The sequence below is a fragment of the Xenopus tropicalis genome, chromosome 5, assembly GCF_000004195.4.
Source record: "Xenopus tropicalis strain Nigerian chromosome 5, UCB_Xtro_10.0, whole genome shotgun sequence".
Taxonomy (NCBI): domain Eukaryota; kingdom Metazoa; phylum Chordata; class Amphibia; order Anura; family Pipidae; genus Xenopus; species Xenopus tropicalis.
The window spans coordinates 105516563-105542401 of NC_030681.2; the positions used below are offsets into that span (position 1 = coordinate 105516563).

The 25839-nt window shown below is 38.1% G+C and overlaps 2 protein-coding genes across 2 annotated transcripts in view; both read right to left on the minus strand.

Moving 5' to 3' along the window:
* atp13a5l.3 (ATPase type 13A5 like gene 3) overlaps window positions 1-15485 on the minus strand; it is a 34731-nt gene extending 19246 nt beyond the window's left edge. Inside the window, exons 1-14 of the mRNA XM_002934047.3 lie at window positions 15345-15485; window positions 13815-13988; window positions 12835-12969; window positions 12047-12117; window positions 11882-11962; window positions 10052-10121; window positions 8765-8899; window positions 8609-8681; window positions 6738-6869; window positions 4692-4862; window positions 3872-4029; window positions 2389-2577; window positions 2205-2266; window positions 504-654 (exon numbers count right to left, since the gene is read on the minus strand). Of these exons, the coding sequence (XP_002934093.3) occupies window positions 504-654; window positions 2205-2266; window positions 2389-2577; window positions 3872-4029; window positions 4692-4862; window positions 6738-6869; window positions 8609-8681; window positions 8765-8899; window positions 10052-10121; window positions 11882-11962; window positions 12047-12117; window positions 12835-12969; window positions 13815-13988; window positions 15345-15392 (1650 nt within the window). The 5' untranslated portion in view covers window positions 15393-15485. The remainder of the gene's footprint in view (window positions 1-503; window positions 655-2204; window positions 2267-2388; window positions 2578-3871; window positions 4030-4691; window positions 4863-6737; window positions 6870-8608; window positions 8682-8764; window positions 8900-10051; window positions 10122-11881; window positions 11963-12046; window positions 12118-12834; window positions 12970-13814; window positions 13989-15344) is intronic.
* A 3869-nt stretch (window positions 15486-19354) lies between these two features.
* Window positions 19355-25839, minus strand: part of atp13a5l.2 (ATPase type 13A5 like gene 2) — a 52664-nt gene continuing 46179 nt past the window's right edge. Inside the window, exons 27-30 of the mRNA XM_004914365.3 lie at window positions 22966-23135; window positions 21991-22079; window positions 20762-20842; window positions 19355-19696 (exon numbers count right to left, since the gene is read on the minus strand). Of these exons, the coding sequence (XP_004914422.3) occupies window positions 19460-19696; window positions 20762-20842; window positions 21991-22079; window positions 22966-23135 (577 nt within the window). The 3' untranslated portion in view covers window positions 19355-19459. The remainder of the gene's footprint in view (window positions 19697-20761; window positions 20843-21990; window positions 22080-22965; window positions 23136-25839) is intronic.

Below are 25839 nucleotides of genomic sequence, written 5' to 3' on the forward strand. Positions count from 1 at the left end.
CACTTTGAGACTCATGTAAGTAAGTAATTTCCAGATTAACCGTTTTTATAAATTAGGCACAATGATTTACAATTATTGTAGATTTTTGAATATTTTATAAAATGTTGATATATACAGGTATGGGACATGTTATCCAGAATGCTCCAGACCTGGGGTTTTCTGAATAAGGGATCAATCTGTAATTTGGGTCTCTATACTTTAAGTCTAGTAAAAATCTTTTAAACCCTAAATACACGTAGGATTGCTTTCCCACCAATATGGATTTATGATATCTTGGTTTGGATCAACTACAAGCTACTGTTGTGTGATTACAGAGAAAATGGAAATAAGTTTTAAAGTTTTGAACTACATAATTTAAAATGGAGTCTCCCTGTAATTAAGAGCTTTCTAGATAATAGATTTCCTTATAATGTATGCCATACCTGTATACACAGTAATCATATTAACAATTTTGCAGATCAAGGCTAATTTGAGATGTAATATGTTTGTAAAGTTATAATCACCCAGCCTGTTCCTTCAAACATCTTTATGTCCAGTGGGTCTCCTTGTATCTCCCCATCCAGCATAATGAGAGAGTGGCAGCTTGCCATAGCTCCAAGCACAGGTCCCCATGGTAAGGTTTCTCCAGAGGTGAATAAATGTATATCCTGAAAGCTAGAGGTAAAGAATAGTCCCACAGTCTTTCAGACTTTCTCTTATTTAATCATAGTTATGATTAATAGTTTTCAGTTTATCAGAATGAGTTTGACTGAGCTCAAGCACACTACAAAATCAGCGGGCCATCATTGGGTGTAAATACCTTGTCTGTCATACCAATTTCATATATTTTTAGCAATAATGAACCAGGCAGGGAAAAGTGTGAATCTTCTGGTGAGTAGAGAAAAGTGCCCAAAGAAAAAGGTTGGTGGATAACATATTTTGCAAAGATTGGTATGGTCCTTTGTTTCCCCTTTTATGATACAGAAACACTTTTTCTGTGATGGAACAAATTGCTAGAGCTTGAAATAGAGCTTCTGAAATCTGACATGATCTGGATTTTTTTTTACCCATAGTTAGTAAATCTGTATTAAACCGGCCCTTGTGTATTTACATTCCTACTTATTGCCTACAGGAATTCAATCCATTATCCTGAAGCCTGTTTTCCAAAAAGTTCTGAATTGCTGGAAGGCCATCTCCCATAGACTCCATTATAAGCAAATAATTCTCATTTTTAAAAATGATTTCCTTTTTTTCTGTATTAATAAAAAAGTATCTTGTATTTAATGGTAACTAAGATATAATGAATCCTTATTGGAGGCAAAACAATTCTACTGGCTTTAATTAATGTTTAAAGTAGACTTAAAAATATGGAGATCCAAATTATGGAAAAAAAAGCCCTTATCCCAGGTCCCAAACATTCTGGATAACAGGTCCCATACCTGTATTTGGATCTAGCTCAACAACCAAAATAATAAAGAATACTAAAATTGATCAACAGAGAAATTAGGAACTATTATAGTGTAGTATTTCAAATACACTATAGAAAATGCCAAAGTGTATTTTTCTTTTTATAATCCAAACAGATAGTGCTGATTGGTCAGCAAAACGTGTCAGGTGAAAGTGACGTCACAGGTACAGGCAGAGCCATGAGGGGAGCATACCTCTTTAATGGAACAGTAGCCTTGCAAACTGGTGCATTTTATGTGACTGATCTCAATTGACTAAATATGGGGTGTTAACTTAAGTGTATTTGAAATAATACACTAGCAGGCGATATCTGTTTTAGCATTCTGTGATATCATGTGCAGCTGGGAGACTGTGAGAAGATTGGCAAGAGAAAACAATCTTGAAAGACTAAGGGGTATATTTATCATGCTGTGTAAAAAGGGAAGTAAAACATCACCGGTGATGTTGTTTATAGCAGCCAATCATATGCTTTGCTTTTATTTTCTAACTGTTGAAATCTAATTGCTGATTGGTTGCCCTGGGCGATATCGCCTGTAATGCTTCACTTTTTACACAGTATGATAAATACACCCCTATATATTTATCAAGCTGTGTAAAAAGTGGAGTGAAGCCCAGGGCAATTCAATTTCAGAAAGTCAAAGTTTTACTCCACAGCATGATAAATATACCCCATCACTCTCAAAAATACTTGCTAAATAACCAAAATAACAAACCAGGGTTCATTAAAAAAAAGACATATTTAAAAGGAAATAACTTGCCTGCCTCCATCAGAAGGAGCAATACCATGTAAATCTAAAGCATCTTCTGTTAGAGTACCTGTCTGAAATAGTATAAACGAAAAGATAGATGATGGACTGGTTAGCCGATTGATCAACAGATAGACAGACAGATTCATACATAGATTAAGAAGAAATATCATTTGCAATGTAAAGTTGTATTTACTTTATCAAAACAGACAAGGTTCAGTTGCCCAGCAATATTGATCCTTTGGGGGCTAATGCAGAATATTCCCAGTTTCTTCAGCCTTGTCTGAGCATAGAGAAGACCCAGCGTCAGAGAAGCCGGTAGTGCAGGATTAACCGCTAAGGTTAACATTAGAAATGACATCAGCACTGTATTATGTATGGTGGCCTAGATGTAAGAATAGAGACAAAATGTAATTATTAGCTAAATAAAGTTCCATAGTGTAAGTTTTTTATGTTAATGGTTAGACTATAAAAAAGACAATGTGTACCCAATCCCTACCAAGACAAACATCCAACTTTAAAAAGCATCACTTGAGGTCCGTAACGTCATATTAAATAAATCATTCCTTTGCAGCAAAGAACTGCAGTGGCCTGTGCTTTTTCTACATTATGATCATGCTATAGATGTGAGTGTGCTCTCAGCTGTGGAACATAGTAGAACTGCAGGAGCAACATGGTGAGATAATTCTGTGCTATTAGTGTCAGATCATCTAGCTCTGCTAGTAATCCTGACAGGTGCTGTGTGCCCTGCCCCCCAGATCAGTGGCTGCTCATCGTATCAGCTGCATATCCACTAAGGGAAAAAGTGGCATATCTTTTCAGCCAACTGAGGAAAGAGAAGGATATGAATTTTTACTTAAAAGAGTAAGTGGAATGTTCCATCCACTGTGCCAAGGGCCTGGGGCTGTAAAGAATAAGCAAATGAAACTTTGGAGGAGATTGTTATGGGGAAAGGACTAGGGACTGGCACGTTGGGGCAGGAGAAAGAGTCAATGAACTAGGAATGAGACACAGGGAGGGAGAACAGACACATTGGAAAAGTAAGGGGGATCAGGATGGCATGTCCATCAAGTGCCTCAGCCCTTCAACTTTTTAGTTCTGTTTCCCAGCACTAGTATCAATTGTGTGTGTTTTTCATAAAGTTTATATGAATCCTACTGTGCAGCTATGGGGGCTACTATTGAAGCTCCAGTAGGGTCAAAATTTAAACAGAAGGGAACAGACAAGCTGTATAAAATACTAATGTTTAAGTACTTAAGATGATACAAAAATCACTAATTTCTCTCTATTAGTGATGAGTGAATGTTTTCGGCAGGCAAGATTCACAGCGAATTTCCAGAGTTCGCCATTGGTAAATTGTTTCGCGGAACTTCTGAGAAAATTCGCATCTGAAAGATTTGTCGCGTGTCAAAAAGGGCGCGGTTGCAGCAAAAAGGATTCGCGTCAAAGAAGGCTGTGGACGCGTCAAAACGGGGCGACAAAAAAATCACATGACAAACACGTTTAGCACATCTATACCATCTACACAGCTAGACAATTATTATTGTTTGCTGTTAGGCTGATGCCACATGAGGCTGATTCTTGGCCAGCTCTATTCCGCAGGCCAAGAATCAGCCTTGTGTGTTATCAGCCTAACAGCAAACAATAATAATCTTAGGTTATGTGACAATTGGACTTACCCCATTAAGTGTGTAGATAACGGCTGTGTATATAACTCCACACAAAGAAATTCCCACAAGTACAAGAAGGAACCTAATGGCCTCTCTATGTAGCTTTACATTTACAGGCTTGTTATACAGAATGGCTCTCACCAGATCTCCTTTTGCTGTATTAAATCCTAAATACAAACAAATATTATTGTACACCCTAGAGATAACATAACTTTAAGTAGCTCTTGCTACTTTATAATTACAAAGTGATGTAATTTAAAGGTTTGACGCAACATAAATAAACTATCACCTCTGAACATATTTGTTTGTATGCAAACATATTTAAGTAAAAAAGTCAAAGACATGTCTAAGAAGATGTGAAATCTTGTAACAGATTTTAACACATAAAGCTCTATTTATATTAACCTTGAGTGAAAAGTAAGAAATACCTCCCTTTAGGTCATTTGCAAAGTGCAGGGCCAAGTACAAAGTGACCCCTGCCCCATGGATTGTGCCCCAAAGCACAGCTTTTTGCATTCCTAGAATGAAGGACAAAGATCTGTATGTGTTCATCTGAACAGAGGACTGCATGTACCTGGCACAATTATATTCACAGGGGTCAGATCAGAGGGAAAATGGCAGAACCATTAGGTTTGCATATCACTTGCTACAGGAGAGCCAAGCACTTACAGCCCACCTATGTGCTGTTTGTTGCAGATTTACTTGTCTTATCTTATTAATCTGTTGTTTGGCATTTACCAAGTAGGCAGAAACCTGACTTACACCTAATATAGGTAGGTAGATTAGGCTGAAGTAACATCTGAAAGATAACTAAAGACTGGAAACTCACCAGTTTGTAGTACAACAGCCTTTACCAGATCCGGACCATGTGCCTTTGTCTGAATGACCTCTGTTCCACAAAACAGAACGTGTCTCTTGTAGTCTTCTCCACACTGGAGTTTCCATGGCACAGTGCCCTCTGTGTGAGGTAAGGGGATCTTTGTGACCGGAATACTTTCCCCTAGCAATAAGAAAAATAAAACATATTTTAATGACCTCATGTGCTTTTAAACAGATTAGGACTTTGCTTACTGAGATATATGTGCTTGTTTCTTGTAGGCCAATAAGTGTGGATATATAGAAAGTAAAAAAGTAAAAGAATGCACAGCCTTTTGAAAATCAAGCTATCAAACTTTTGTGTTCTTTTTAAAATCTTAACCTGATTGTCACTCACAGAAATGCTAATCTAAAGCAACTGAGGGGTGTCTATAATCCACTTGCCTGATGTTCCATTTACTAAAAGGGGTGACTTTCTATTTTGCTTTGCTACATAGCTTGTGCATAGAGTGCCCAGCAGGCACAATTAGACAAAAATTATTAGGGAGGAAACATGTCTCCTTTTACTAAAAATGAGGCCCTTAAAGTTCAAGATTAGTCACCCGCAATAAATCTTCATCACTGCGGGCGACTAATCTCCTTGACAGGACAGGTAAAAACCTACCACATAGGATATTACAATCAAAAGGAAACAATACACCAATCTATTGTTCTGTAGAACACACTCAAGGGGGATTGGGGGATATTACCTGCAGTTTGGAACTAGAATGTGTGGGTTGCACACCATTCTGGGTCATCTTTGGTTAACAGAAGAGTGGACTGGTGAGTTGTTCCTCACTGAATTTAAAGGAGAATTTGGTTATGGACATACAGCAGTGATCCCCAATAGAGATGTTGCGAACCTCACAAAAAAAGTTCGCGAACCCGTTCGCAAACTTCTGCCAAAAAGTGCGAACTTTTGCGAACTTTGCGAACCCCATAGACTTCAATGAGAAGGCGAACTTTAAAACCTAGAAAAGCCATTTCTGGCCAGAAAACTGATTTTAAAGTTGTTTAAAGGGTGCCACGACCTGGACAGTGGCATGCAGGAGGGGGATCAAGCAAAAATTTCTCTGAAAAATACGTTGTTGACACAGCGTTGCGTTTTGTGCTGTAAAGGGCAGAAATCACACTACATTCCTAAACTTGTGTAATAAACTGCTTTTACAAGGACTATTGGGTTACAGCAGATGAGATCAGCAGGACAGCTGTCCCCAGCAGCTACATACTGAGCAGTAGAAAGTAGATTACTAGTCAGCAAAGCTACCTAAACTGTCCCTCAAATCCCTGCACAGTTCTCTCCCTATGCTAACTCATCAAACACACACAGGCAGAATGTAAAATGGCTGCTGGGCTTCGGTTTATATATGGAAGGGAGTGGTCCAGGGGTGGTCCAGGAGGGAGAGCTGCCTGATTGGCTGCCATGTATCTGCTGGCTCTGGGGTGAGAGGTCAAAATTTGGCTCCAGCTAAGGCGAACCCAAAATTGCGAACATCGCTAAAAGTTCGCGAACTTGCGAACACCTAATTTTTGTGCGAATCAGTTCGCCCGCGAACAGTTCGCTACATCTCTAATCCCCAACCAGTGGCTCGTGAGCAACATGTTGCTCACCAACCCCTTGGATGTTGCTCTCAGTGCCCCCAAACCAGGTAGTTATTTTTGAATTCCTTACTTGGTGGCAATTTTTGGTTGAATAAAAACAAGATTTACTACCAAATAAAGCCTCCTGTAAGCTGATAGCATAGAGGCTGCCTAATAGCCAATCTTAGCCCTTATTTGGCACCTCCATGAACTTTTATGGTGCCTGTGTTGCTCTCCAAGTTTTTTTATATTTGACTGTGGCTCACGAGTAAGAAAGGCTGGGGATGCCTGACATACAGGCTTCATAGGGTGGGAGAGCCATACATCTGAATAGCAGTTAAGTCCTAGTTGGGAATGTAATATTGATTCTTTATGGTAATCCATATGTGGCTGGGCTAATTCCCTATTGATGGATATATGTCTGCCTTAAATACTGTACCTGTCAATGCTCCTTCATTTACGGTGCAGCCTCCATTAATTAAAATTGCATCGCAAGGTAAGAACAGCTTATTGCCTGCTAGATTAATTACATCTCCTGGGACCAAACACTTCGATTTTACTTCTTCAAGCTCTATGTAAAATATAAAATATACAATAAGAACAATTTTATTTGAACAATTGAAATAAAAAATAGGCAATCGTTTATTTAAAAAATTAGCTGTAGTGAGCACTAGCTATAGGATGACTGTTTGAGACACAAGTTAGTTAGACATTAGCACTATTGTAGAATTGTTTTATATTGGTTATGATGGTGGAGCCCATTTTTGGCATACACCTTGCATGAGTCCATGGAAACGGCAATGTTCAGCAACTGAAAAATGTTTAGAATTCCCTAGGTAAAAGTTCAGGATAAAATAACCTTGATATTATCTTCTGCTTATGAGCTGGATATTGCCCTAAAAATAATAACTGCCGTACCCAACAATATTTAAACAGTGTTTTTTAAATGTTTAACTTTGTGTATATATTTGTATTTCAATAATAAATCTAAAACATTAGAGATGAAGGTGACTTTGCTACTTTTATGCCAATGTCACATGGAGCGCTTTGTTGCCTGTGGAAGACTGCCTCTTCCATGGACGACAAAGTATTCAAAAATACCTCCTAATCCAGAAAAATACGGAATTGCCACATGTAAAACAGTTAACATGCAGCACTCTGGTCTTGATTGTGGGAAAGTATTTACCATTAATTTGGAATAAAAGGTATATTCAAACGTTTTGTTGTCTGAGGGGGTGGCTACATATGTTGTTGCCATTAATATATTTACTCTTGTTTGCTTATATTAACATTAACTCTGATAAACCTGTTTGCAGGAATATAACCTAGCCATACACATTTCCCTTTGCTACCTGGCTGATTTACAATGGACACATGTAATGTGTGGCATACCTGTGTAAACACAAAATTATAATCAATGAAATACTAGACATGGGTATGATAACACAAACAAAAGTACTGTTTTCCTGGCAAAATCTAATGACAGAATGTATAGGAAGGTCAAGTAGGCATTATAAATGTTATTGAGTTTAGAACCCCTTCCTCACACTCCACTGAACTATTGAAAATACTACTAATTATTAGCCCACTTGAGGGGTTATGTAATAAAATGCATTAACCTTGCCCAAGTGCAGTAACCCATAGCAACCAATGAGCAAGTAACATTTACTGGTCACCTGTTTAAAAGCAACCATCTTATTGGTTGCTATGGGCTATTGCATCTGTGCCTTTTATTACATATAGGGGTTGGTCTCCTAAGTGCAATATCAGTATTATGCAAAGCTGTGTTAGAGAATAACTTTAAAGGAACAGTAACACCAAAAAATGAAAGAGTTTTCAAGTAATAAAAATATAATGCACTGTTGCCCTGCACTGGTAAAACTGGTGTATTTGCTACAGTAACACTACTATAATTTATATAATGAGCTGCTGTGTAGCCACGGGGGCAGCCATTCAAGCTGGAAAAAAGGAGAAAAGGCACAGGTTACATAGCAGATAACAGATAAGTTCTGTAGAATACAATAGTGTTTTATCTGTTATCTGCTATGTGCCTGTGCCTTTTCTCCTTTGAATGGCTGCCTCCATGGCTACATAGCAGCTTATTTATATAAATTATAGTAGACTTTCTGAAGTAAACACACAACTTTTAGCAGTGCAGGGCAGCAGCACATTATATTTTAGTTACTTTTATACACTTTCATTTTTTGGTGTTACTGTTCCTTTAAATACTGCATCTCGTAAGCCTTTTGAATGTTGAGAAAATGTAGGTCATACTTTAAAAACATTACATTTCTTTCCATTTTTGTTTACCTCCATTTCTTCGAAGAGCTTTAACCATAATACTGCTAGAGGACTTGGCCATTTTGTGCAGTTTTACTGATTGCTAGAGGAGTAAGAGACAAGTATAGTTACCTTTTTCTGGTGAAAATGCAATATAGTAATATAGACAGAGGCCTTTGTACATACCACTCTCAGATTATATACAGTTGCGATAATGGATAAAATAGTCATGGCTAAAATGACAAAGCTGTATTCTAAATAGCCGCAAGAAATCCACATACATAAAGTGTAGGCTTGAAAGATATAAAATGGATTAAAAATCTGTAAAACAAAAGATAAAGGAAATAAATCTTAGAAATCTTATTACCATTGCAGCCAAAATCTTCACCATGTTATGTTCTTGCAATTCCATAACATTAATCTTACTGTTATTGTTTATAGCAGAGATGTTATTGGTTTGCATTAAAAATCTCCTATAGCAAATGAAAAGATTGATTAACTGAAAAGATGAGAGTAGTATATTTACTTGTATGTGGATGTGTACATGTGTGGAAATCATCTTTATTTAAAAATGTATTATTTCAACAGGTAAGTAAATCCAGGGATCAGACCTGGCTGCTCTTTTAGACTTTCATGTTTACATCTCATTTCTGTTAATCTTGTACATTTGAGAACTTTGGGAATGATTCTAATCTTTAGTGCAAGGGATTAATTTGTGCATACTTAAGGAAAATGTAGGTGTGTGAACAGGTCAGTTATAAAAAGGAAGGCATCTGTATGTTTGAAGTTTCAATAAATAAATAACTATCTTGTACCTGCTACTGCACACTATACAGCAACAATTCTTTGGATGCATGTATGACTCTATCTACTTGCTATCACAGGGCAATTTTTTAGAGAATGATAGATGCTTGTTCACTTAGGGGCACATTTATAAAAGCACGAATGCTCGAGCGTTCATGCGAACGCTCTGAGCGTATTTTCGCCGATTTTTTCGGGCGTCTGCACGACTTTTTTGTACAGTGCACAACTTTTTCGTACGGCGGACGACTTTTTCGGACATTTGCACAAAAAAAACGGAAAGGTTTTACCGTTGTTTACAATTGTTCGGTACGAAAATTTCATGACTTTCAGATCGCCAATACGATATTATCGTAACTAAAACGATTTTTTCATAAGCATTTTCGTGATATTTTCGATCTTCCGAAATTTTCGTTTCCAATGCGATTTTTTCCCATTCGTGATTCGGATTCGTGGATTAGTAAATGTGCCCCTTATTGTACATTTCCTTTAGCTGTGTTTTTGTTTAACTTTCTCAACTACTTCCTATCTAGTGTAGTATATCTGTAATCACAATTCAGCAGAAACATAGAACCACAGCTATGACAGCTACTTAGCATTGGCATTTTCCCAGGGGAAGCCCTGCATTTCCCCCTGAACAAGAAATATTATTTATTACATGTGAAAGCTCACCTCTTTGAAGAGCAAAACCCAAATTGGCTTAATTTCCACATCAATCGTGTTAAGACCACAAACTTGTTTCCTATATACAAAAACACAAAAAGAGAAATCTAGAATTTTAAACCACAAGAATATTATAACCAGGTGACTTACAAGTTTAAATATTAGTTAGAACATTTTAATGCCATTAGTTTTCTCATAGCTAACCTGTCCATTTTGAGACATCATTGTGCAATCAAGAGGTTTCTGTACATTGTTATTTCCATGGTTTGACAGCCCATCATAATTCTTGATTATTTATTCTGAGATTGGAATATCTATACTGGTCCTCTGATATCTTTGTTAGGCTAGGATAGTTATGTGCTCTTATACATTATATACTTATACATATGTTCTTTTCATATGAATATTTTCTAAAAAGGGATAAACAATGTGTTTTTTTTTATTTTCCATTTCTAACACCTACACCTCTTTTGATGTATGATGCTGAAGGCACTGGCATAGAAACCCCTAGTGCAAAATTTGTACTAGGGCTCTGCCTTTACACTGCGCCCCTCCTCCTCCTTGTGGAAGCACCGAAGCAGGCTTTCTGCCACATCATAGCAAGCTTCATTGTGGGTGCAGTGACAGCCCCTGTTAACCTGTAGTTATAAAGGGACCTATGCTTTTTAAGTACAAAGGATCCCTGTATTTAACCTGTCTTAGGCTACCCTTATGCCACCTGTTTTTTTTATAGAGGGTACAAGTTTTTATAAAGTAGCAGTGGATACAATCACAGTGGATAAAGGCGCCCTTTACACTGTGCCACTTGTTAGTAAATTAAACCTTGTATCTGCATGTTATGATATAGAATCTTTAATAATGGAGATTTTTTTATTGCATACTTTTTTGCATTAAAAAGCATGAGATAAATAAGTACCGATTCATCAACGTAATTTTGCATGTGTTATCACTCATAACGCATGCGTTAAAAAGCACACTATGATTCACAAACACCTATGAAGCGTTAATTACTGTGAAACTTAACGCCTCCCAGGAGTAGGCGGTGGTGACAAGATGGAGTTTGCAGTCGGATTTTTTCAAGTATGTGACCTTCCTAGAGTGATGCATGCTTGTGTTTTCAGGGAAATGGTAATTTTCAGAACAGTAGTTTTCAGAAAGTAACTGCTATGTGCGTAATAGTGTGCACTAATATCAAGTGCGGCAAAAAATATCGCACGCGGGCGGAAATTATCGCGCATGCATTAAAATATTGCTTAAAATCGCTCATCGCCAGATAAATAACGCCAAGAACATTGCTTCTTAATTCAGACAAGTGTCCTTGTCGATCGTTAACTTGCAAAAAATAAGAAGTGATAACATTTTTAACGCATGCTATAAATAGCACTCATTTTATCGCCCTTTAGTGAATCAGCTCCTATGTTAGGTCCTATTGCTGCAGGACACATGCCTGCAAAAGCCAACGGTATTTTACAGTATAGCCTTTTGTTCTCAGACTCAAAAAAACCAAAAAATATATATTATGTCTTTATACATTTTTGGTAAAGACTGCATTTAAATTTTGGCATACTACTAAAAAGAAACCAAACTAATAGATATTGAAGAATATAGTTATCATGAAAACTGACCAGAATTAGGTTTTTTCACTATAAAGATGCACCCTTGGTGATAAGAGAATGCCATAAACATATAAAATTCATTGAGGTACTATTGTTTTAAGGAATTTACAAAGATTTCATAATCACGTTATTTCAAAATGAATTCTGTTTTCATACAATGTTCAATTTTTCCTTTGTGTGTGTGTCTGCCCATTTCATTGCTTGATGCTTGACATAACATTACCTAATCTCTTGCTCTTCAGGGGTTAGACCAGAACCAAACTGTGTGTGTATATCTAAGCAAGAAAGCTCCTCCTCCAGAATTCTGTAAAAAGGCATAAAATAATAATCATCCTTGTTGCATGAATTTGGTTTTCAAAAGCAACTGGTGCTGTTATGATACACTTACCCAGTTCTCTGAAACCTCCTCTCAGTTGTATTCCACACATAACGAATTTTTTGTACTTTCACACACCGAAACTATGTTATTAAAAATATTACAGTTATTTTGGCTTATATAATGGCAATTTATAGAGTTAACTCTCTTTCATATCTAATCTTACATGACAAAACACAACTGATAGCGTTTCTTTCTTCTGCACTACTGTGGGCAACAAAACATCCATAGTTCCCTTTGAAACAGTAATAATGTTGGTTTGCGGTGGTTAGACATGTGCAGCGCAAAGTAGCCTGAAGGTTCCTCACAAGGCAACTTCAGGAAACTTTGGAAACAAAAAGTGATTCCTTCAGTCTTATTTGTATCCAATTTATAAATTGTGAATTGCTGAATAACTGGTTTAGTTCTCAACTGAAATTAATGTTTTCAAAATGTAAAATATATAATTTTATTTTAAAAATAAAAGCAATTAAAGGACATACTTATTATTGGTGGCTTAAATTAATTGGGAAGCATGATATATATACTGTATATATATATATATATTCTTCATTAACACAAATTTAAGTTCAATATGTATACCTATAGTTTTTGGTTTCATCCAGTAGCCTATTGCTATCCTCTCATCTTAATATTCCTATTCAGTTTTATTAAGACTGAGCTACATACATACAGTATCTGGTTCAGAGATTTGGTGAGCTGAATGAGCATTCCTGAGCTGGTTAATTAGCTTTTACTGCTAATCTGTAAATGTGGCAATAACCCTTTTGTTTATGGAAACCATAAAAATAAAAATGTACCTTTCCTTCGCTTTTTATTAATGATTTGCTCAAGATGGAGTTTTTATTAGTGAGTATATGGTGGTCTGGTTTTCCTCCTGGTATGTGAGGGTAAATCTCGATTAACTTCTTCTTTGAGTATTGCCTTAATTCATCCTGCAAAAAATAAATGTACTAGATTTCTAGCCAGAAAAAAATCTACTATCTACTGTATACCTAAGCTACAATAAATCATATCATGCTGAGTTAGTTTTCTATATTTCCACTTATTTTTGCTTATATAATAGTAATTTATATTATTTTCACTTATATAATAGTAAATTATATTAAACTTGCTTTATTCTCATATATACACATATATGGTTTAGTGTGAGGAAATAAAACTGGGAAGCACTTATTTAATTTTAAATAATGTTATAGCCACTTTTTTGGTACACATGGGCCTAGGTATTATTATCGAGTCATGTGATTCTGGTGCATTTTCAACCAAATTTATAGTCAGTAACAGTAAGCTATCCTTTCCTTCTTTGACAACACAGTAGCCTTATGATATGCCAATTAGTGTAGGTACAGAATGAAGAGGGAATTAATCAGTTTTTGTAAAATAGCATATTAATGCCAAGGACAGTATATGGCTAATTTAGTTGGCAGACAAAAGAGTTCTGACTGAGAAAAAACCCTAAACAACCTCTAACAAAACACCTAACGTGCGGAAATAGATAAAAGCTCGGAAAGATCTGTCCTTCCCCCAAAAATTGGACACAGTTGGGTCTCAAACTGCTATAATTTTGGCATATAATCTATGACAGTATTGTACCTTCTTTGGTGGTGTTGGCATGGGTCAGTTTGTGGTGTAATGTGGAGCCCTATGTACCAAAGAGGGGCTTCAGAGGATGAACTGTAACCCAAAAGGACTTCAAGGCAGTTGGTGTCACAAGTGGGCATGTTGAATGGAAGATTGTTGAGGAGGTTAAATATGAGGGATTTTATATAATACTTACAGTGGTTCTAAGTAATACAACATTAGCTTCCTCCAAGGTACAAGGAGTACACTGACACCAAACATCAACTTCTGGCTTCCAGTAAAAGAGAATTCGTAGAAACCCAAGAGAACAGAAATATCCAATAATAGAGAGAGCTTGTCGCCATCTGACAGTTTTGTATCCAAACAGCTCCTGTGAATTTATGGAAAAAAAATATTGAGGGTGGATTGACCATTTCTGCAAACAACTGTTTTAGAGGCTCATTAATCAAATAGGAGGAAAGGTACAAAAGCACAAAAAAATGGGTTCCAAGCTTCAAAGAAAAGAGGTTACACCTTAAGGTGCAAACACTGGCTACTGATATTAATAGTCGTAGGGACAGATTGGTTTAACTCCAATCAAAATGGTTTGAATGCTGAAGGTACATGTCACATCAACTTCTGTGGCATTTTGGCAGGTTTTTTATGGCAATACTTTTATTTATTTTAATAAATTATGGTGAGAAAAATCTGTACTGTGTTTAGGTATGATAAAAGAAATATGCCCTTTAATATACTCTTCATCCAGATGATGTTTTGGAGCCAGAAGGAATTAGTACTCCATCTAGGGCAAATCACTGACAAATGAGTTTCCAGGGCTTATTTACATCTGCAAATGCAGTGAGCAACTTGTGCTTTTCACACTTCCATGTAGTGCACTCTGTGCCGCTCAGTCCTTCCTGCCTTCCATTCCGAATCAAGTGCAGCTGCACCTGTTGACACAGGAGAATCCTATATCTATCACTACTTCATTACCAGGCAGTAGGTCCAGGGTTCCCTCAGTGCCCTTCCACAATAGGCACAGCATACATGCGCCAAAAGGATAGGGTGCACAAATCCCTCACCAAACACCAGAAATTATGCTAGGCAGACTTAGAATATTTTCAGAGCCACTGAGCCAATTGGCAAAGTAAGAACACACAGTTGTGTCTATTTTGGTTTATCAGACATATAACTGATAGGTGCATGAAGATAATTGTACATTTCAATCCAAAATGACACCAGAATTCTGGGAAATAACTACCTGTAAATGTGATGGTAGCTGTTCCCAGAGCAGCCTGTGTACATTGTCAAAGCAGATTTAAGCCTGAAGAAATGGGTGCAGGCATCATTTTGACACCAAATGCCACAAAATTTTCAGCACAATTCTGTCCAATTTGCAGCAAAGCATGCATAGGCTGCAACTGTTTCAGCAGCATGGCTCCCTCAAAACCACAGAATTACCCTGGAATTATGGCCAAAAAAGCTGCATTGTGGGAAAAAAACATGTCAGTGGCATCCAAAAGTGCACTTTGCACATTGCACTTGCAGGTTCCCCCTCTTTTTTGTCCTGACTTTAGAGACCATGTTTTCACCAGAGTTCTAAGTTTAGGCTTCCTCTACATTTTTTTTTCAATCTTCTGTATTATTACTTTTCCATATTTCTGCTTCAATATTGTGTAAACATTAGAATAATATTTTGACAGTATTTGCCACATCATAAAGAAGTTGGTAAAGGAATAAAACTCACCATTTCGTTATCTTCCCCAGGATTAAGCAAGGCGTATTGCTCTGTCATTTAATCTCAGAGTATTGTGTACCTTTCTCAGAAGACTGGCACAGCAGTGTGGCAGGAAATATCACTTCTTTCTGTATTTAGTTCTCACTCACATACTTGTACTAATGCTAAATACAAGCACAGCCTCTTCATTTGCATGGGAAGTCTGACTGGATGTAGTTTTTGCTTGTTTGTGTATGATAGTTGGTGTACAGTTAATATGTGTGTGCATGTGAGTGTAAATCTGGATAATATACATGTGCCCTCGTGTCTGTTGGGATCTGAATTCAGCAAATACATCACTGCTTGCCTGCAATTTTGCAGTCAATTCACCATGTTTTTTTAACATAGAATGCAGTGTTCAGAACGTTCAAGCTCGTCTGCACCTTGGCACAATCTAGCTGCAATTGCCCTGAAAGAACAGATGCCATTATTTTCAGTATCAAAATTATATCCACACCATTCCTCTGCACATATTGATGCTGGAGGCTGTGGGAATCCTTGAGCTACCGCCACCTTGGTTGCCCTGCATCAGCTGGCGTGCTTAGATCTGATTCATCCAGTTAAAGTGATGGGGCACAATGATGCTCGGGACCATAGTGTGCTAGTGTAAGGAGCTTTTTTGGATGCAAGTACCCTTAATGAATGGCATCAATTAGCGCAACAACTGCGTTCATCTCAGTATGACTGCAACTATGGTTGTGCTCATAAATAAGCCTTTAAATGTCTCATTGTATGTCCCTTGTACATTAAAAGAAAACTATACCTCCAAACAATGTAGGTTTCTATAAAAATATATTGCATAAAACAGTTTATATGTAATGCCCTGCTTTATCTAAATAAGCCATTTTTATAAAAAAATATATACTTTTTTAGTAATATGTGCCATTGGGTAATCCTACTTTAAATAGAAAATTGCCATTTTAGTCCCGCCCCCTGGGATCATACAATTCATAGTGCACACAAACCAAGGACACACATACATGTTAGGACACATTAGCCAATTAATAGACAAAGTTCTATGTTGTTACTCCCACATCTGTTGGTTAAGTATTCATTCTGGCAGTATAATTTTCCTTTAAGCAAATAACTGCCTTTTTATTATTTAATATAATTTTACTCAAAATGCTTGGGAAAGTGGGATTTCTTAAAAAAATACATTTACAATCTATAAAACATTGTACCAGGGTGGTTAAAACTTTAAACATAGTATGGTTCAGAAAACTAAACACTGAAAGGGGAAAAGAAACCTCATGTACTCTAAGGTGACCAGATTTTCAGACTGGGGGACAGGAACAATATTGTTAGACCACGCCCACTTTGGGAGACATGCTCCCATTAAACCACTCCCCATTTTACAGATACACCCTCAGTGAATATATACAGTGGCTTGCAAAAGTATTTGGCCCCCTTGAACTTTTCCACATTTTGTCACATTACAGCCACAAACATGAATCAATTTTATTGGAATTCCACGTGAAAGACCAATACAAAGTGGTGTACACGTGAGAAGTGGAACGAAAATCATACATGATTCCAAACATTTTTTACAAATAAATAACTGCAAAGTGGGGTGTGCGTAATTATTCAGCCCCCTGAGTCAATACTTTGTAGAACCACCTTTTGCTGCAATTACAGCTGCCAGTCTTTTAGGGTATGTCTCTACCAGCTTTGCACATCTAGAGACTGAAATCCTTGCCCATTCTTCTTTGCAAAACAGCTCCAGCTCAGTCAGATTAGATGGACAGCGTTTGTGAACAGCAGTTTTCAGATCTTGCCACAGATTCTCCATTGGATTTAGATCTGGACTTTGACTGGGCCATTCTAACACATGGATATGTTTTGTTTTAAACCATTCCATTGTTGCCCTGGCTTTATGCTTAGGGTCGTTGTCCTGCTGGAAGGTGAACCTCCGCCCCAGTCTAGTCTTTTGCAGACTCCAAGAGGTTTTCTTCCAAGATTGCCCTGTATTTGGCTCCATCCATCTTCCCATCAACTCTGACCAGCTTCCCTGTCCCTGCTGAAGAGAAGCCCCCCCAGAGCATGATGCTGCCACCACCATATTTGACAGTGGGGATGGTGTGTTCAGAGTGATGTGCAGTGTTAGTTTTCCGCCACACATAGCGTTTTGCATTTTGGCCAAAAAGTTCCATTTTGGTCTCATCTGACCAGAGCACCTTCTTCCACATGTTTGCTGTGTCCCCCACATGGCTTGGGGCAAACTGCAAACGGGACTTCTTATGGTTTTCTGTTAACAATGGCTTTCTTCTTGCCACTCTTCCATAAAGGCCAACTTTGTGCAGTGCACGACTAATAGTTGTCCTATGGACAGATTCCCCCACCTGAGCTGTAGATCTTTGCAGCTCGTCCAGAGTCACCATGGGCCTCTTGGCTGCATTTCTGATCAGCGCTCTCCTTGTTCGGCCTGTGAGTTTAGGTGGACGGCCTTGTCTTGGTAGGTTTACAGTTGTGCCATACTCTGAATGATCGCTTGAACAGTGCTCCGTGGGATGTTCAAGGCTTTGGAAATCTTTTTGTAGCCTAAGCCTGCTTTAAATTTCTCAATAACTTTATCCCTGACCTGTCTGGTGTGTTCTTTGGACTTCATGGTGTTGTTGCTCCCAATATTCTCTTAGACAAACTCTGAGGCCGTCACAGAGCAGCTGTATTTGTACTGACATTAGATTACACACAGGTGCATTCTATTTAGTCATTAGCACTCATCAGGCAATGTCTATGGGCAACTGACTGCACTCAGACCAAAGGGGGCTGAATAATTACGCACACCCCACTTTGCAGTTATTTATTTGTAAAAAATGTTTGGAATCATGTATGATTTTCGTTCCACTTCTCACGTGTACACCACTTTGTATTGGTCTTTCACGTGGAATTCCAATACAATTGATTCATGTTTGTGGCTGTAATGTGACAAAATGTGGAAAAGTTCAAGGGGGCCGAATACTTTTGCAAGCCACTGTAAATATCTAAACATCTATTTTAGCTTTTGGTAAAAACACAAATCTCATGATTCTCAGACAAAATTCACTGAATAAATTTGTCTGAGAAGCTGTAGTTGAACAGCAGCTTGGGGACATCAGGTTGACACCCCAAGTGGCTCAGGGCACAAGTGACATCACATGCAAATTATGTACAGTATAGCATATTATATACCACCCACATCAAACAAAATGAAAGACAATGGCACATAAACATTATGATTTCATGTATAATTGCCCAGAACTTTTAGCAGGATATTATATTTTTTAATGCCGTGCGCTGAGGTTATTGCACAGGAAATGACTGTTTAGCTTACACTGTGTTCAGGGGGTGTTTTCTATGAATGTGCCACTGATGTTTTGGCTGCGTGGCCATTTTTCCAAGTGCACACATACACAAAAGGACACTTTAAAACCGTGGGTGGCGGGAAGGTAAGTGGACCGAGTGTAATGGCATCATATTATGTCATACTCTTGAAAAGGGATCCCCAACCTTTTTTACCTGAGCGTTTCTTAAATAAAGTCCATTTTCATTCAGTGGTCTGGTGGGTTTCTGTGAGTTTCTGCCTCACTTGGAACACTGATATTTCATCCTTGTAATATGGATAACATGACCAAGTATGGTTAAATCAACATGATATCTATGCAGACTTAAATAAAATGTTGACACATCCAACAGAACACTGTAGAACTGTTTCTTCTACTTTTAGCATGGAAAAGGCACATGTAATATATCTAGTAATTTCTATGAGAAATAAGATGATGTATGTGATTTTGACTTGTACTGTACCACCCCACGGAAGCATTATGTGCCACTCTTACAGGTACTTGGAGAATGGACGTCCACCAATGACTACTGAGATAAACTCAAGATATCTGGCAATATAATACGGTTCCTTACAAAGCTTATGCTAAACTGGAACCTAAAGGGATGGCATGTCAGATGTAGGATATAGTAGTCTCAAGCAAAGTCATGACAAAGATGTGTATGTTTGTGTACATGACTACTTTATTCAACCACCACACCATCACAGATGAGCAATAAACAGCTGAAATGGATACACTTCTTATTTTGTATTAAATTACATTGTGTTAACATTGTGTTTCATTGCCTCCCTGAGTAACTGGCTGGCAAGTTGCATCCATGAGAACAATGGTTTCGCTGTCCATGACAGAAACAGACTTGCTGGCGTAATCCGTTCTATTGTCGGGAGGCCATTCTGTGTCCAGCTCTAAGCTGCTCTGCAATCTCTTGTACTGGCTTTTTGATTCATATTTGCATAGTCTTTTAATCAGTATCCAGAGTTTTTTGTTTTCAAGGATTCCTTCCTGTAATAGAATGTAATTTAGTTGTAGAGTAGAGAATGTACCAGAGCTAGAGACACTTGATATTACATGGTTCACCTGGCTCCCAAACCACAGCACAATATGGTATAGCATTTAGTTCCGCAAAAAGGTGTAATAATCTGTTTAAATGGTGGGATATGGTAATCCAACAAATGTCTGGATAAAGTCTACTCCATCTGTAGTTTTGACTGGAAAAAACCTAGGGCAATTTGACTGCAATAAATGCCTATTAAAGGGACAGTGACACACCCAGTCTCCAGCACAAGCAGAGCAGCTTCCTTGTTTACGTCACACTGTGGGGGCAGGGCAAAGTTCTCATAGACTGGGGCACTGTTTACATTTGCAGCCTATCAGTACCTTCTCCTGCCCCCCTGTCACTTACGAAGCTGTTCAACTTCAAGCTGTGCCCAACACAGGTTTGTAAGGGGTTGAGCTTGGGGAGGCAGGGGGGCATATTCATTAGAAAAGAAGAGCAGCACTAAGGTTTATGTAGGCTTAATAAAACATGGAAATAATAATTCCCAGGAATGCTCCTTATTTTCCATAATGTAAGTCCAGCACTGTTGAACTGGGGTACCTGGGGCTTACCATGGAACCTCCACCCAGGGGGCTCACCAAACATATAAGCACAATTGCTATCACACGCACACCCAACTCCCAGCTGTCACCCCTGCCCACCCTGCATTATATACACAGTCAACAAAATATGTGGCCTGTGGTTAAACTGAAACGTGGGGCTACAAGAAAAGATGGCCAATGTTGTGGCCTACATTTAGCATATTAACCCCAAACATTCCCAGGCATGCTAGTATAATCATAACAGAAATTACCAAAGAACACTCATTTAACCCCAGATATGCCAGTAAGATCATTGCAGAAATGGCCTGTGTGCACTTCATTAATCCTAAATATGCCATAACCCTGCTTCATTAACCCAATATATGACTACAATAAATGCCTATTTAAATAAATTAATAATTTCCAGGAGTGTTTACTGTGGTGGACTACAGGCACATTCAAAGTAGAATTATATTCAAATAGACTTACCTCCACAGCATAGGATATAACAAAGTGTACTAAGAGCATAACAAAAATATAAACTCGCCAGTAATAGGGAGTGCAAACAGCCTAAAAAATAAAAACGTAGACACAATCAGTATCATTCTCATTAAATTCATGATTACAACTTCTATCACCCAAGGCTAATAAACTATATTCCTGTGTAATCTGCTGTTTGCAGTTTGTGCATTGGAGACTAATCCAGTTCCTTATAATGTGTGTGTCCCATGCCATTTTACAAATCAATATCAATTATAAATAACAGTGATAAGGAAATATTAGCAGTCTTCCACAGAATCATGAATGATAACCTGTATCTTCAAACCAGGGGTGGGCAGCATGTGGCCCTCCAGTACTACAACTGGTAGCTTGATTGGCTGAAGTGGAAGCGGTCTATCCATATTATATACCTCTTTGGTGTTATGTAACGACACAGGTACAGTCATTAATTACATTAAGTAATTTTTTATTCTAATTTTTGTACATTCTGTTATCACTCTAAATATGAACATTAGTAAGAATATTACATTTGGTATATAAATAGCCATTCCCCTAGCTTTGCTAGTTGGATAGTACATGATATGCCTACTGCAACCACAAGATGGCGACATACTCACCTCTTTTCATATTTAAAACTGTAAATATTTTGGAAATGGTGCATGGCACATTAAAAAACTGTTTGGTATGTCTCATATACTAGTATTAACCTTGACAAAATACTTTTCATGATAGGAAAATTCATTTGTTGTCACACAATTAATTTTAAAACAAAAGTTTAATTTGGGCCTCTTTATTTTCTATTTTCAAAGATGATTGCTAATTTATTAACATTTATTCTAAATTGTTGCCTATGATAACCCCCCCCCCCCCCGTTCCCCAGTAGCCCAGAGGCACTAATGCCTGTTTATGGCTAATGTAATAAATACCCAATGTTAAACAAATACATTTAGTTTTGAAACAGTAACCCTCTAACTGCATACTGCTGACTGGCTGATGCAGAACACATTCATACTTGTTATTACATAGCCTTAGTGTATATATATATATATATATATATATATATATATATATATATGTTTGCTAATAAATGTGGTGTAAAAGTATTTCATAAACAGTTTTCTAGATTAAATGATGAACTAGTTAAACTAACACAATACTGTATGTAATTTGTACCAGTGTACATCATTGTAAATTTACACATATATATATATACATACCTCAAATAATAAGTAAATTGATTCAATATCGGCAAACAGTAAAAATATATAGACTGCCACATGGATGGTTAGTAGTAGGACAAGTAAGTCTGAAAAGAAAAAGAGACAAGCATCAACAATACATATCAAACAGTTGTTGCATTAGTGATCCCAACACAGACAGACTGGCAATCTGTGGATTCTTACAAATGCCAGAGGAGCTGCTGTAGGATGCCATAGACAGTCTGGAGGGGGATACTTGGGCCTCTGTGTACTAAATGCCAGGGCTTATTCTGGATCCTAGTCTAGGTCTGATCCTATAAAGGTAAAGGGAGACCCGGGGCAGCTAGCCTTGTCAAGTGACAATATAGAAATAAATGCTTAGGGCTGTTTTTGCTAATCCTACAACATCATTTTCAATCATATATCTGTAACATTGTAAAAAAAACTGTAGGGCAAGGTGCCCACATTTTGGCTTGAACCTACTATGTGTAAAAACCTCTGCCATACAAGATTGCCATACAGTGGTTGAGTGGTTAGCATTTCTGTCTGACAGCACTGGGATCCTGAGTTTGATTCTGACCTGGCCACTATCTACAATGAGTTTATATGTTCTCCTGTTGTCTGCATGAAGTTCCCCTGAATCATACAGGCAGATTAAATATTTCCTTCATGCAAGAGGGACCTAGATTGTAAGCTCCACTAGGCCAGGGACTTATGTCAATGATGAAAAACCTATGTTGCCAATATATAAACAATGACAATATGTTGTATGGGCAAATACACTTCCCCAGGCATATAATTTTTATATCTATATTTTTTTCAAAATACATAGTTTTTATGGATAATGTATTACACAGAAAAACCAATAAGAAAATACTGAAGGAATTCTGTCATTGTTACCACAAAGCTAAAGAAATATTTTAATAACCTCTAGGAAAGCTCCAAACTGGCTGTTTTGCATGTTGTGTGACTGCATCAAATCTTATTACTTACAGTTAGTATAAATGCTTTTTCTGAATGGTTGTCCTTTGCATAAGACAAATTCTAGTGTAATGATGTTCATTGAAGTAACAATCCACTCCATAGTTGTGAGATAATTCACTGACATGCTTGGCTCTCTCATGGTGACATTTCCTGAGTTCTGATTTAATGGAAGACATGCACTACAGAGAACATTTAAAAATAAAACTCAGCATTTATCAATATCTACCAACAAAGCTAATATAAAGTGCAAATAAAATAAAGGGACAGTATACACCCATTTTCAACATGAGTTCAGTGAATAGGGCTTGTGGTGAACATACTTTTTGCCTATTGTTTTAATGATGAAATATTTATGGTTTCTGTTATTTGTGGCATGAAAGAAGAAAATGAAACCTGTTTCTCTTTGGCACTTCCTGGCTCTGCTGAGCAGGAAGGTGATGACACTAATTATCAGTGCTCTCAGCAGTTTGGAGGCTAGAGGTTAGGGAAAGAAGGCTAGAGGTTAGGGAAAGAAGGGGTTTGCTTGTTAACAAGCAAACCCCTTCTTTCCCTATCCTCTAGCCTCTAAACTGCTGAGAGCACTAATAATTAGTGTCATCACCTCCCTGCTCAGCAGAGCCAGGAAGTGCCAAAGAGAAACAGGTTTCATTTTCTTCTTTCGTGCCACAAATGTCAGAAACCCTAAACAAATTGTCCTGTTTATAGTGGGACGGTCAGTGAAAAAAAAACCTACATTTTTTTTATAATTTCAAACCTACGAAGATTTGATTTTTTTTTTTTTTTTAATTAAAAGAATAGGCAGAAAGCATTTTCAACTTTATATGTATTGTGCTGTTTTCTAGCAAAGGTATTTTTAGGTGTATACTGCCCCTCTAAAATATAGGTATGAGGCTACTGCACCATATGTTATTTCTGAACCAGGTAGCTCTATTAGGAATGGGTACACTAGGCAGTATTCATAAGCACAGGTGAGCAATCTCTTATCCAAAAAGCTCCAAAATAACACAATTTCATTTCGCATAGCATCTAATTTAAACAATTCTTTCTTTTTACTTAATTTGTTTTTTCCCTACCAACATTTATGTTGTTGGTGTCACTATAGACCACTATATAGACTATAGACTACTACTACTACTAGCCATTGGTCCCTTTTAAGGGTTTAGTGAGGATAAAGGATAATGCAGAGTAGAAACAAGCTGGCCAAATGGTTAAGGAGAAAAAAGGGCATGTGCAAACATGGCATGATCACTCTATCAGGGAGTGCCCGGACTAGAGCTGTCCTTTACAGCTGGCAATGGGGTTAATAGGACAACAATATGGAATCTGAATTTTAAATTAAGGTCTATGGAAAAAGTCTGTTACCTAACAGCATGTTGTTCCCAAAGCAAAGGCTAAGGCTAATGCCTCATATAGCGTATTTTTGGCAAGCCGAAAAACACTTGCTAAGAATATGCCCTGCTGCAGTAAAATCCTCCTACCTGTGCCTGCACTCGAAAGCATTGAATACACCTGGGTGCAGGCACATGTAGCCGGTATCCACCTAAAATGCTAGACTGTGAATTTTCGGTGGATATCGACCCCCATGTGCCTGCACCCAAGCGTATTCAATTCTTTCAGGTGTGTGGCACATGTAGGAGGATTTTCAAGCATAGCGGCATATTCTTGGCAATACGCTATGTGTGGCATTTGCCTAAGGGTTAAATATGTTTAATAATCTTTAATCATTGTGCTACACATTAGGAAAATACAATTTAGAGCTTCTTTACTAAAGTTGTGTGTAGGGACCCATAGGGTTAATATGCCCCTATGGCTTTAAATCCTGCACTTTCTTTACTTCCCTGTTACCAGGCAAAAACCATTGTTGTAGCTCAGAGCTGTCCAACTGGCCCCCCCACCTGTCTGTCTGCTTTAAAGCTTAGTTTTGTGTAAGCTTTAAATGGTATCAGTACTGACATTAACTGGCCCCCTGCATGGTTCACACCTCAGATTCAGGCTGTAATCCCCCTGTATTGTTTAAACATGTAAACCCCTGTGTTGTTCACACCTTTTAATCCCTACATTGTTCACCCCCTGCATTGTTCACACCTCAGGCTCAAACTGTAAGCACCCACATTGTTCACCTCTTCACACCACAGACAGACTGTAGTAGTAGAGCCAGCATTGTGTCCCTGTATGTACTGCCTGCCCTATGCTGCCTGTGTATGGCACACACAGGCAGCATAGGGCAGACAGAGCATGGAACACACAGGCAGCTAAGGGCAGGCAGAGTATGGCACACACAGGCAGCATAGGGCAGACAGAGCATGGCACACACAGGCAGCTAAGGGCAGGCAGAGTATGGCACACACAGGCAGCACAGGGCAAGAAAAGTATGACACACACAGGCAGGGTAGGGCAGGCAGGGTATGGCACACACAGGCAGGGTAGGGCAGGTAGATTATGGCACATACAGGCAGCATAGAGCAGGCAGAGTATGGCACACACAGGCAGCATAGGACAGGCAGAGTACTGCCTGTGTGTGCCATGCTCTGCCTGCCTTATGCTGCCGGTGGGAGTTGAACCTGGCAGGGGATTGTTCTGGAAGTTTGTTAGCAGTTGGAAATAGCCATTAAATGGTCCCTAAGGTGTGTAATTATGTGCTGGGGGTTGCTGTGCTATCCACAGGGGAGGAGGAGGCATATGGATTTAAGGGTTTGTCTTAATATGACATAATTTAATCCTTCCACATATGAATGATGGTTGATATCCCTGCAGTGAGCACCAAGCATTTGGGTTATTGCTGCGCTACCACCATTAATGTGGGCATGGTCTTGCAATAACATGGGTGTGGTTTGAAGTGGGTGCAGTTTTAAAAGGGGGAGTGGTCAAAACTGGCTTCCATTA